Consider the following 12,523-nt stretch of genomic DNA (forward strand, 5'->3'; position numbering starts at 1 on the left):
ATAACGCTAACAGTTATCTAATGTTTTTACTCGGTTAGCTAGCTAGTTACTTACACAGATTTTATTGTTCAAGACAACTGCCTTTAACTGAAAATTGAGCATTTACTATTGTCCTTTTCCATTATCGACATACTATTTCAAGCATATGCTGGTTAGATATGTTTTGAATCTGGGATGCTGGTTTGAGCTGGTTTAAGATGGTCCAATGCTGGTGTAAGCTGGTATTTCCCAGTTAAGTGCTCTTTTTAACGCACTAATTTTGTACTTAATACGCGAAAAATGGTCCTTTAGTACTTGTTAAGATAAACTTAAGATCATCTAAGTGTGAGACAACATGAATATGAGCAAAAATGCACTTAAGATATTATCTTCGTTTTTTAAAATGTATTTAGTTACCACTTGTAGCACACTTGAAAGCATCTTTTGTACACTAATACACTCAAGTGTGCTACAAGTGGTAACTAAATACAAAGGTAGTATGCTAAAAGTGCGCCAAATAGAGCACTTTAATTACATTATGGAACTGTACTTGTTTTTTACCTAGGTTAGCTGGTCATGTGCCATCTTAAAACCAGCAAAAGACCAGTTTAAACCACCCTGTTACAAAAACACTAGAAGCCTAATAGAAACCATAACAGAAATTCTGATGGTTTCCATTAACTTTTTTCCAGTAAAACTATTTCAAAATTCCTTTTTGTAGTGTGTTTTGGGAACTTTTCCAATAGGATTTAATGTTAAAGGATTTAACACCATTATACCAATTAAAACCAATACAATTCCCATTATAACCATTAAATCCATTACATTTGCTATTGCTATTGTGTTGCTATTGGCAGGGTTATATTGTTTTTTTTTTCGGCATGGCAGCATCCCAGCTTCAAAACATTAAGCTAAACAAAACCTAACCAGCATGCAGTTTAGGGGTGAACTGACATTGATATGGTTAATAAACGCAACTGAATCAACTCTGAACTGAATAACGAATGACATTTGAACTAAACAGAAGTGACTAGACTTGAAAGTGCCACAACAGAAGCAGTGTTATAAAAAAATTCTGAAATACCAACAAAGGGAAATGTTCTTCCAATCTTTTCCCATTGAAGCTGGTTTGTGCCTTTGGGTTGTAACGTAATTGCTTTATACCAAACACAACATTGTTTGCTAAGGTTGTTGGGACACATTCCCCGGCCAACAGGCCTTCTCTAAGACAGATGAACTTAATGCCCTGACTACAGGAAGGAAATTCCTCACCCAATAGCCATTTATACTTTCAGACAGGATCCAGTTCTAAAAAAAGAAACACCAAGATTCAGAGGTCAGCAAAATGTCACCACATGCATGATGGATGCAAAGTTTGTCCAAGAGGCAGAAATTCCTAGCCCCAAACCATCAATGAATAAGAAAACCCAACCTGCACAGCGCATCACATGAAGTTTTCTGTCATTAGAAGTTTCTATTTGCCCTGAAACAACGTGTCACTTTCTTCCCAACGACTGACATAGACGACTGGCCTCTTTGCAACACAAGTGAAACATAAATAAAGGCGAGGCACATTGGCTTGTATAGTTCCTGGACAGCATTTCAAGGCATCCAAGATGCACTCCTTTTGCTAAGGCCTGTGGAAATGTTAGGCAGCTGTGAAAGAACCTTGTTTTGATCAAGCATGCATTCATTCGTTCAGAAAAGGCAATACCAAAATCCAATGAAACTAGCTTATTGAAAAACAATGCAAAAGTAATGCGAAACTATAAATATATTTCATTCAATACTGCAAAGTGTTGAATAATTTACAGCTATTTCACCCAGCATTTTTCTGTACTATGCATTTTTTATACCTACTGGAGTACTGTGCCTTTAGCTTAGCAACATACAAATCTCGAACTCTACGCTATAGGACTTAACTTAAAAAAACAGCCTCCTCCACTGACCAGTTTTTAATAAGTCATGCACGTTCATAATTAGCAAAGCAACGTAGACAGGAATCTTATTATAAAAAGGATCTGATAAACATAAACGCTTTGCAGTAAATAATTGTATGCAAGCATTTATGTACTGATTTGATTATTTCAGGTCCCTTTGTAGCCCTATAGAAATTTCATTTGGTTTGATTGAGGCATTTGCGTGACCAGTTTTAAAACGATTGCTGACAAATTATTGGGGTGCATGTAAGAGCAGCTAATCTGAACACATATAAAAGATTCTAGGTGTTTATGGTTATTAAATCTACTCCTGTAAACTGCACATATTTGCCGTGTGCAACATGGTATTTTGTGAAAACAAACATCTTTAGTGACAAACCAGAGCTCTAAAAAGTTAGCGGCTTGTGCGATGGAAAGAGTTTCTTGTGACACGGTCTGTCTCACTTGAACTGTTGACAAATCTTTCAATTGTGCAAAACTAGGCCAGGAAGAACCCAAATGTCACAGCACTCAAATGACACTTTGACAGCAGCCATCATCCCGAAGATCAATCCCTCAAACCCAGAGGTCAGGTTTGGATAAAGAGACTGTGGTTTTTACTGAGGTTTCTGTGTAATTTATTTCACCCACAAAGGCCAAGAGGCATGAGCGCTGGAACCGGCAGGGCCTGGAGGTAAATCAGAACTGCCTGAGGAAAACCAGAGGCTCTTGGGAGCTCTGGAGCACAAACGTTCCAAACAACCTTGATGATTCTGTTGTCTCGCTTCATAAACTTATGAAAAGACATTTGATGCACTTGGGAAAAGTTTTGATACCGCAGACTTTGGAAGAGAACTTAAAGACCTCACCATTCGCTTCTGGGCAGAGAACACATTAACAGGCCAAACATTTGTAGAATTTCGTCTTCGATTTATTTCAGCCTTTGGGCACTTCAGTTTTTAATTTGTGCTATAAATTGATTTCAGAGTATGTTTTCCCCCCTCCGATTCATTCTCATTTGATTAGAACAACTGTGATTTCTTTCTATGTTTTTTATAATTCAATCGGGTGTCTGTCTTTCTGAGCACATGGCCTTTGTTTGGCTGAAAAATGGCTTCAGAATTTCTCCCCTCATCACTCTTGCTTTTCAGCACACATGAATAAAACATTTCTCACAATTTTAATCTTAGCGCTTCCCTTCAAAAATTTGTCTGAATGCACAAAACTTTCTGGGCGTGAGAGAGACACGTTTAGTTTATTTTTAAAATATATTAATATTTTTATTCAGCAGTAACGCCTTAAAATGATGAAATGAAGTTGCGACATATTTCTATTTTTATTTACTCTTTTGAACTTTGAACTATTCCTCAAAGAATGCTGAATAAAAGCACATCACGGTTTTAACAAAACACTTATCGATTCATTTGTTTGCTTGTTTGCACATGGTCCAAAAATAGCACAGATTATGTATTTTAAGAAACAACGAAATGGTTTGCCTGCTAATCTGAATATTTGGGTGGAGGTTATTTTGCCCTCATACGTTGTGCCTGAGGTGGGGAAATAAATGACTTAAAATAAAATCCTGACACATTCAGGCACAAACTGCAGCGTTTCCTGAGAAAGACCCAGCCACTTTGGCTGTAGCATTTCCCTCTTTACATGAAATGCATCTTAAGCTCTTGACCTAGATGAAACCTATATTTGCCAAGGGATTTTGGAACAGCCTTTGAGAAAGTCATATGAAATATAATTTCACATCGCTGCTGAACATGCAACATTTTACTGTGAATGCTAAAAAGCTTTCACAGAATCTAATCGGAAACCATTTGCAGTAATACACAGTTGTCAGTGACATGGAAAATCTACGCACCGATACCTAATATCATCTCGCGAACAAAGAGCAGAAGACTGAATGGTTAATTTCTGAATTTGATTTGCATTACAGCTGTGCCAGCCAGTCACAGAAGATCCATGCATGAAAATCACTTTTCTTGTGCCACATACGCATGATCTTCTTAATTAGACTCCCGTAACAGGGTTCGAATGCATACTGTTTTCTGCAGATGGATGTTTTGTCTGCATGCCCAACCATACTGATTATGCTCATAGAAATGTAAATGGTCTAATGTGAATTTGAGTCAGAAAGAATCGCGAATGTAATGGAATGCAATCAAACATTTATGTTGCCTTGAGCTATGAGCTCTGGGGAAAAAAAAAAGACATAATGTACTGCTTCAAAATCATATGCATAGGCCCCCAAAGTAAATAATAATAGCATTACAATAAATTTGGTTTCTCAACCAAACAGAAAGCCAAGTGATGGTGATTTATTCCATATTTTTCATAACTCCGGTATTAATTCAAATCATTTCTAAATCACATTTGCCAACTGCTTGGCCAGCTTACCCAATAAAGGGCAAAGGTCCATGGATTTTTAAAAGAGAGGTGGCTATTGTTAATATTTAATGCATCTGGAAACAGTAATTAAGTCTTCCCCACAGGAAATGGAATTTGACATGCTCTGGAGAGCCAGTGAGTAATTATATTTGTAAAGAGCAGTGATACAAGATACTCCCCCAAGACTAGGAGTCATTACACGCCATTAAAGGGTCCCGGCAAACCCGGCCTAATCCGCGCACGCACAGATCGATGCCCAACAAGACAGCATTTCTATAAACAAATTGTCTCTGGCCAAACTCTGTGTCTGATCAAATCTGAATGCCACAGTATTCACGTATCCCCATCAGTCACAAACAACCAGAAGCCCCATCCACGGGACGCTAACAGCAGGGAAGACTCGCCGGTGATCTGGCATTTGTAATTAAATATTAAACCAGTAATGAGTTCTCAGCCATCTACATGGTGTGGAGTTCACATGCCAAAGTCTCCAAATAGGGCCCCTGGAGAGACAGGGTCCACACTTAGAAGCAATAATTATCACATCCACAGGACAGGTGGAAACGCTGCGGTGAGATGATAAAACTCCGGCGAGACTTATTAAACAGGCTTCGGTAATAAAGACTGTACAGTGCGGAGATCTCTGTTATTGTGTCGCAGATTTCCAGGCTGTATTCGCTATTTTCATTCTAGAGTGCTGTTTTACGTGCTTCTCGAATAAGGCACATCCATGCATAAATACATGAATTTTACATCAAACCAGTGTAACCTACATACAGCCGTGTTCATGGAGCATGCATAAGTCAGAATAGCCACAAGGTAAACGAGGAATCTTTTACATGCCGTATAATTCTCTCCTCATACCTTTAAGCTGCATAATTAAAAGCAGGCCTGTTTTTGTATTAATATCCCATTATTTATTTATTTTTGCTTCCTTGGAATTGTTCACTCTGCTCCGAATTTCAATTACATCTGAGGCAGCTATCACTATGCAAATGAGGGGTGTCCTGCGTTTTAATAAAGGGAAAATGCAAAGTTCACAGTGCCGCCATCATTCCTGGAGAGATCGTACCATTAGCAAAACGTATTTCGTAAAATATATGCCAAATACAACCCGTTTTGGGAAAAAAGGATGTAAATTGAATAAATATATTTAAAGACTGTCTGCTTATCTTATATCTTCTAACATTTTATTTTTGATGGGTCCACGACATTCGACATACTGACTATCGGAAGCTTGGCAAGAATATGTCAACTTATTCTATTAACCCTAAACCTACCTCTGAGAGTTAGCAGACATGTAGTTACAAATCAGTGAGAATTAGTTGATGTGCAGTTGATGTAGTTACAAATTAAAGGCATATTTTGCCATTTATAAATAATATATATATATAAAACCTTATGTAAAACTGCAGCATACTCAAAAACTCAGCACATATATGATACCAATTCCGTTAACATGTAGGTGGGACTTTTCATATCCATTAGCTGTCTGAGGTTGGCAGGATCAAGGTTTGTGAAACATTAGCAACGCATTATAGCTGTTTGATAAGGTAGTCAAACCAAGGGCTAATGATATCAATTACAGTTACTGTATGTGTCTGACATTGTGGGGAATGATACATATAACACATTACAATTCTGATTTGTGATTTTAATCCAATGAATCCAATAGTGCCACCTGCCATTCTGTGGCATTTAATACTTCAGTAAACCCAGTGAAAGTGGTGCTGATGGTTTGAGCTGGTGTGATTGGGTGGAGGCAGGGACAAATTTGCATATTAATGGTTCTGCATGTACTAAATGAGGTAAGGATGTAGAGTTATATTGAGGCCATTTAAAGTGCCCCTATTATGGATTTTCGAAATTGACCTTTCATACAGTGTATAACGCCACTCTGAGTAAATGAAAACGTCCTGCAGTTTTAAATCTGAAAGTGCACCGTGTGTAAAGATATTGTTTTGCAAAATAAAAAGTCGACTCTGAGTCACTGATACAAGTTGTTAGTAAAATCCCAAGCCGTTTCACGTTGAGCATAATACAATAGCATATTGCTGCCCATTTGCTGGCATTGTTCACATTGGTCTGAATAAAAATGCAGATTCATTCTTAGCCACTTTAAAGCTCATAAACATTGCTTCACACGAAATCGACCAATTACTGGAGGAGTTTGAAAAAACGAACCCTTAAACAAATCTTTTGGCACCAATCAAATAAGGTAAAAATAAATGCATATTATAAGAAAATGTCTTTGAAAGAAAGCAATGTTCTTTGACCTTGCATGCATCTCAACCTGTTGTTTGGGACCCAAAAAAAAAAAAGTATGAGCCTTTCAACGCAAAATAGGGCCACTTTAAGGGATGAAGAAGTTATTTCCATCTATAAAATCTTGAGAATTTGTGCCATTTAATTATTTAAAAAATACATTTTAAGTAATACAATTAATGACCACAGGGCACTTTAAAACATAACTTACAGTGAGCAACACCAAAAGGCTGATAAATATTTAGAGCATATCAGAGATGTGATGATAAACAACCAACTAAACGTATTCCAAAATGACAGCAGGAAATAGATTCATATTCTATTCTTATGTTTGCAGTTTCTGAAAATGAGAATTTTCAAGATACGTGTATTTCCACCTCCTCTACAGTCAAACACTAGAACTGTCTGGACGTGCTTAAATCTGCACTCAGTATAACACATAGTTTTAAACTACAGTGAAATCTTTTGTAAAATGCTTGATATATATAATTCAGCTACTAGACTCTGCTTTGGATGGTGCCTAAAATTACCCCTTTTTGTTTTCTCCTTCTCATTTTGACTCTGAAGGTTTCCTTCAGAAGTTGTTCAGATATATCTACTTATTTCAGGTGTCATATGCTATAATCCACCACATGATTCCAAGAGATTCCTACATTTGTTGTCCAGTGTGGTCCTGCCACCAAAAGGCCGTAGGTTGGATCTCAGCAAAGGGTCACATAAGTTGAAGTTACTCCAAAACGTTTGGCGCTTTTTATGAATACATACGCATACAGAATCAAGCATCTGTTGAATAAACACTTGCCTAAAGCTGCTTAGTAAACACTTTTTCTTTTAGGTATATGGAGCGTATTTGGATTCACTATTCATCTTTTGGCTTTATAAACTCACTCTGAAATTTCATTTATTGTGCTTATGTTTCAAATTAATGCATAAGTGGATGACTGAACATTTTTCTGGACAGCTTTTAAGAAGTAATCAACACAACACTCTGTGTAGACCGAACTTTGGCAAGAGTTTATATCGCTGGGAGCGTTACCTTCTTTAATTCTGTCTCTTAAAATGTTTCTGCATTCCTGCCTTAATGTTTAACATTTACCGATTCAGCAAAAAGCACTTAACTTATCATTCAAGTAAATGTACGAATAGCAGTCTAATACTGAACACTGCAAACCATTAGCAAACGTTCTTGCAGTAATCCTTCTCTGATATGTTTGCAAGTGGAACATCTCCAATATGGCTGCTCCTGGAAAATGTTAGGTAATGGAGAAAAGCGCTTACCTAGGACGCCGACTCGGAAGTTGAGTGTGATAACGATGACGTTCCCGTAACTGGCCAGCACGCTTCCGTCGATCATGTTTCCGGTGCCCTCCATGTACGATCCTCCGTGGATGTACACCATCACAGGCTTGGCTCCAGTATCTCGTATGTCTGCAAGAGTGGCCACCATTAAACTCTCACTCCCCCACTGCCCCGTCAGAGCAAGATTCAACACAGCAGTGCATCTCACAGTCCTCCCAGATACCAGCCACCAGCTCAATTACAGTTTGAGATGCATCTCATATCAGCAGAGCCATTTGTCTCTCGTAATGAACAGTATGCGCAAAACAGATATGAACAGATGAAGCCATATGGAAGGTCAGAACCTAACTGGCTATTGCAGGCGGCTCTAACATGCTTTAGTGGCCTAAATGATGAGATCATCTCAAATTTAATGGCCTTGTTAGACTTCGCTGCTCCAGCATACAGCCACAGAAGGGTTTTAAAAAAAACGAGCAGCGATTGGGCGGGACGAAATTTCTTATCTAACAGGGAAGCAAGCTGAAAAAAATCTGCCAAATAATTTAAATGACCTTCACATTGTTCTGACCCCATATTATTGTTTTGCCTATGTTTAATGAAAAATCATCCTAGGCTGCAGTGAATAGTGCTTTATACTGCCAAGCTCCAAAAAACACCATAAAAGCACACATGTTCTGAAGCGCATGTTCGGATGCAATTTTTTTCCACATTTCCTTATTTACAAAAAATGTTGGAAATTTGCAATGATATCGCTGTTAAAGGGCGCAACTGAAAATTATGTTCACGTGAATTTGTAAATATGTGCCGTACGCTTACCTCCCAATAACAAAATGAACACACAGCAAAAATGACAAAAGTGAGAAAACAGCAGATATAATCAATAAGACTGACAAAAAGTTATGAGTGTTTGGTAATGAAGTATATTTGAGATTGTTTTTGAATTCATCTGTTTTTCTTTGCTTGAAACATTGACATTTAAGTACAGAATAGCTCTTTCAGAACATTTGTTATGGAAGAGAGGTTGTCGGGAGCATGCATAAATGTCATAATTTCAGTGCAAAAAACATCCCATTACAGTCAGGGTACAGACATTAATTCCTTACAAGCTATGCACACTTGGTGATAAAGGTGATTAATACATGAAAATTCTTACATGTAGCCAATTTAAATTTAAAAAAATGACTGAAAATGAAAAAAGAACAAATTTTTGGAGCTTGTCAGTCGGTTAAACCACCGTTCAGTTACACAAAATGTACAACAGCAGCTTGTTCTATCCAGAGAGACAGGTTTATAAGATTTTTAATTTTGTCAAACGATTCCTTTAAAATGCATCAGCGTACGTGACGGCAAATGTCTTTAAATGCTTCCGTAAAGAAATTAATCAATCGAGCATTATCAGTTTGTTATTTTCTGCTAATATAAAACAGAGAAAGAACACAAGCTGGGAAAATTGTCTCTCCACTGAGATGAAAGAGACAGAAGCCTTGGGAAGGGAGCACTGCTGGGCTAAGACTCAAAATGCTGTATTGTATTGAGGGTTGCCATGGATACGGCAGATCAAAATTCAGAATCTTTGAGAATGGCTAATCGCAAACACCACTCCAGAGCATTTGCCCCCGTTTGCATTCAAGCCGTCCTATTAAAGATGTGCTTATTTGCATGTATGTGTTCACAGTAAGTTACCGGCTGGCTTTATCTTGCAAAAAAAAAAAAAAAAAAAAGCATGCTATTTGCAATCACTGTGCCACCGTCTGCGCCTAATGTCTGCTTTACATGGCAAAAACGCATTCACACGTTACGCTCCTGATCTGATGGAACAAGCGAGAACTGATTTGTATAGAATTTTTCCATTTCAGATCCGGTAGCTGAAACATTTACGGCTACGTTTAAAGATTTATCTGGTATCTGAGAGAAGTATGATAAGGCACTGCTTTGAAATGACAATTCTCTGTTGACACTTATCGTACGGAAGAAAGACAATGTATGGAGTGGGAAAAAAGAAGGCGAGAGAGAAAAAAAATGCACAAGATTTCCTGCACGAGGGATGCACAGGATGAGATACCGAATGAAAAATATCAATTAGAAAAAACAATACAAAGATTAGTCATGTCAATGTTATCAGCAACCTCTTTTGTCAATTCACATCATGTTGGATTGATGTGACATTAAAGCACAACACTCTGCTAACTGATCTCTTCTCTATCAAATATTCATAAATAAAGTCAACATCAAAATCAAGTTATCCCATTGAAGACACATTCAAAAAGATTCAGAATTCCCATCCTGAGGAAAAAGAAGAGAAATATTGATTAAAATGCATTGAAAAGACAATTGCATTTCACAAACACACCATCTGAATAAAGAGGACGTACATGACCTTGAACAGAAGGGGTGAAACTATAGAGAACATTAACTAAAATGTCTGCTTCGTGAATGTACAAATATGTTCCTTGACATGAAAACATGACTCATTCGCTATGACACACACATACACAGACTCACAAACAGATGCATATGTTTCATCTTTAAAAGCAGCGGGCGGCATGCATCTATTTCTTTATATAACCTCCATCAATCATCTCCGAGCGAACTAAAGAAGGTGAAGACCCCTGCTTCCTTATAAATGAAACAACACTTAACACCTTTGAGCACACGATGGTTGAACGACCTTCTTCGCGGAGTCTTCTGCATCTCCATCAGAGTTGTGGTTAGGGTGTTAAAATACGGTGGATGTCAGACCCGGGCGGCAGAGCTCAGCGTGTCTTGCAAAGCTCAGGAGGAGGACGCGTCAAGCTATCTGTGAACCTCTCAAAATTCTCAACGGGCCACCTCTCAACGGCCTGTCACTCTAGAGGAACCGGACAGCGTGAGCGCTGATAAGTGGCCCAGACTAGCACTGACGCTGTAAAACATGGAATCTGTCAAACATTCTTATTGTGAGCATTGTATGAGCTCCCGAGCCGAGGTTCTGACTTTAGACCCCGCCGCTGAGCTCATCAGAGATAACATAAATGTTGAAGATCGACAGTTCCAGGTCAGACCGAATATAACCGAAGCCGGCATGACTCGGACTCCGCAGGAAAACACATAATATACACATCCAGCGTCTACCTCAAACTGTCTACAACTGTACTGTACCTGTCTGCATACACATACATAAAAAAATGTAAGACCTTTGTGACCATTAAACAAATATGTTCTATACACACTGATAGCCTACCATAGCTTCACCGGCTTACACTGTATTTTAAAGTGTTTGGCTTAGGGACACTTTCATGTAATTTTGCATGATTCATTGTTATTATAATAGTAAGTACGTGTAGGCCTAACGTATGTAACAAGCACACTTTAAATTAAGGCAGCGGCTGTATTCACACTAACTGTAAATAGCAATTAGGTGATATTTACATTAAGCGAAAGCATATTTTCTTAGCGACAGATGCTATCTACACTAAGCGCAAATAGCTATAGATTTTGTTAAAATATCACGGTTTTCTGCTATTTATATTACTTAGCATATTGCAAATAGTGCAAATTATCTGCATCACAGTATTGCAATACATTATAAAACAGTATGCAATAATTGAGCGAAAAGACGTTTGCCAAAAGGTGAATTCGAACTCATCTGCGTCAAAAGGAGTATGAGACACGCTTTACCATCTGCACCACTGATGTTGACTCGCCCAATCACACGTTGCTGGGCGGAGTCAGCGTAAATAGTCTCTGCCAACCTAGTTTAAATAGAAACCCTGTTAAAGAAAGTGTTCGCCTTTGTTGTATATTAAAGCGTACTTCTGATGCACACTTCAGAAGTAGAATGCCATCTAGGTATTTCCTATCTATGAATACTGCAAATTGGGACATGCCGCTCATTTCACATACTGCACTTTAGTAAAAGAGTAGGGCATATTGGGATGCGTGGTATGATGATGCTGCAGTGCTTGCACCACAAGTTTTAATAGACTTAATTCCGCATATTGACTAAGTGAAATGCAAAAGGTTTGCATGTGGCAATTTGTAGACTTTGATTTCAACGGATCAACCTTAATCCAGATGAAGACGAGTGACCTTTGAAGAAGTTGGATTCTTGAGGCTGGGCTGCGGTGTTTGTGCATTAAATATAATGGTACTAACACAGAGACAGGTGGTTTGATGTGCTCTTTGAAGCCCAGCTTCTAGCAGTGAATGAGGAGGAGGGAGAGACAGAAGAGGGAGGGGAGGGTATAGACGGTTTGCTCTGAATCTCACTGCACCAGCATGCATACTTTACATCAGACACCTCACACGCTACTAACCAAAAGCACTACTGCACACACACCTGCAGAGCTTATAATTATGCAAAATGACCATACTCTCATTTGCATTATGATGAAAAACAAGAATTTGTGACAATTTCCTGAGTTCGATGCCAAGGAAAATAGACTTTTATAAATGTAAGTGCTATTTTCAAAACCTACCACCACACTGCGAGGGTGTCTGGCTGGTTGCTAAATAGCCCAGGTAGCCCATGTACTGTTTGTTTGTTTTTAGCAGATAGAGTTCAGGACCCCTCCTACAGTGTGAAGGCCTGTTTTCACCAGCACAAAATTTGGCCCAATTTTTTGCAAACGATCACGACCAATTAAAAAAAAAAAAATCACTAACAGACTGAATAAAGGGAATTT

The 12,523-nt window shown here is 38.3% G+C and overlaps 1 protein-coding gene across 2 annotated transcripts in view; it reads right to left on the reverse strand.

Annotated features, from left to right (window-relative positions):
• Positions 1 to 12,523, reverse strand: part of nlgn3a (neuroligin 3a) — a 149,129-nt gene that overhangs the window by 85,361 nt on the left and 51,245 nt on the right. For both annotated transcript variants that reach the window (XM_043257594.1, XM_043257595.1), the window contains one exon: positions 7,839 to 7,988. In XM_043257594.1, coding sequence (XP_043113529.1) covers positions 7,839 to 7,988 — 150 coding nt within the window. The remainder of the gene's footprint in view (positions 1 to 7,838; positions 7,989 to 12,523) is intronic.

This window comes from Puntigrus tetrazona, chromosome 14 (genome assembly GCF_018831695.1).
Source record: "Puntigrus tetrazona isolate hp1 chromosome 14, ASM1883169v1, whole genome shotgun sequence".
Taxonomy (NCBI): Eukaryota; Metazoa; Chordata; class Actinopteri; order Cypriniformes; family Cyprinidae; genus Puntigrus; species Puntigrus tetrazona.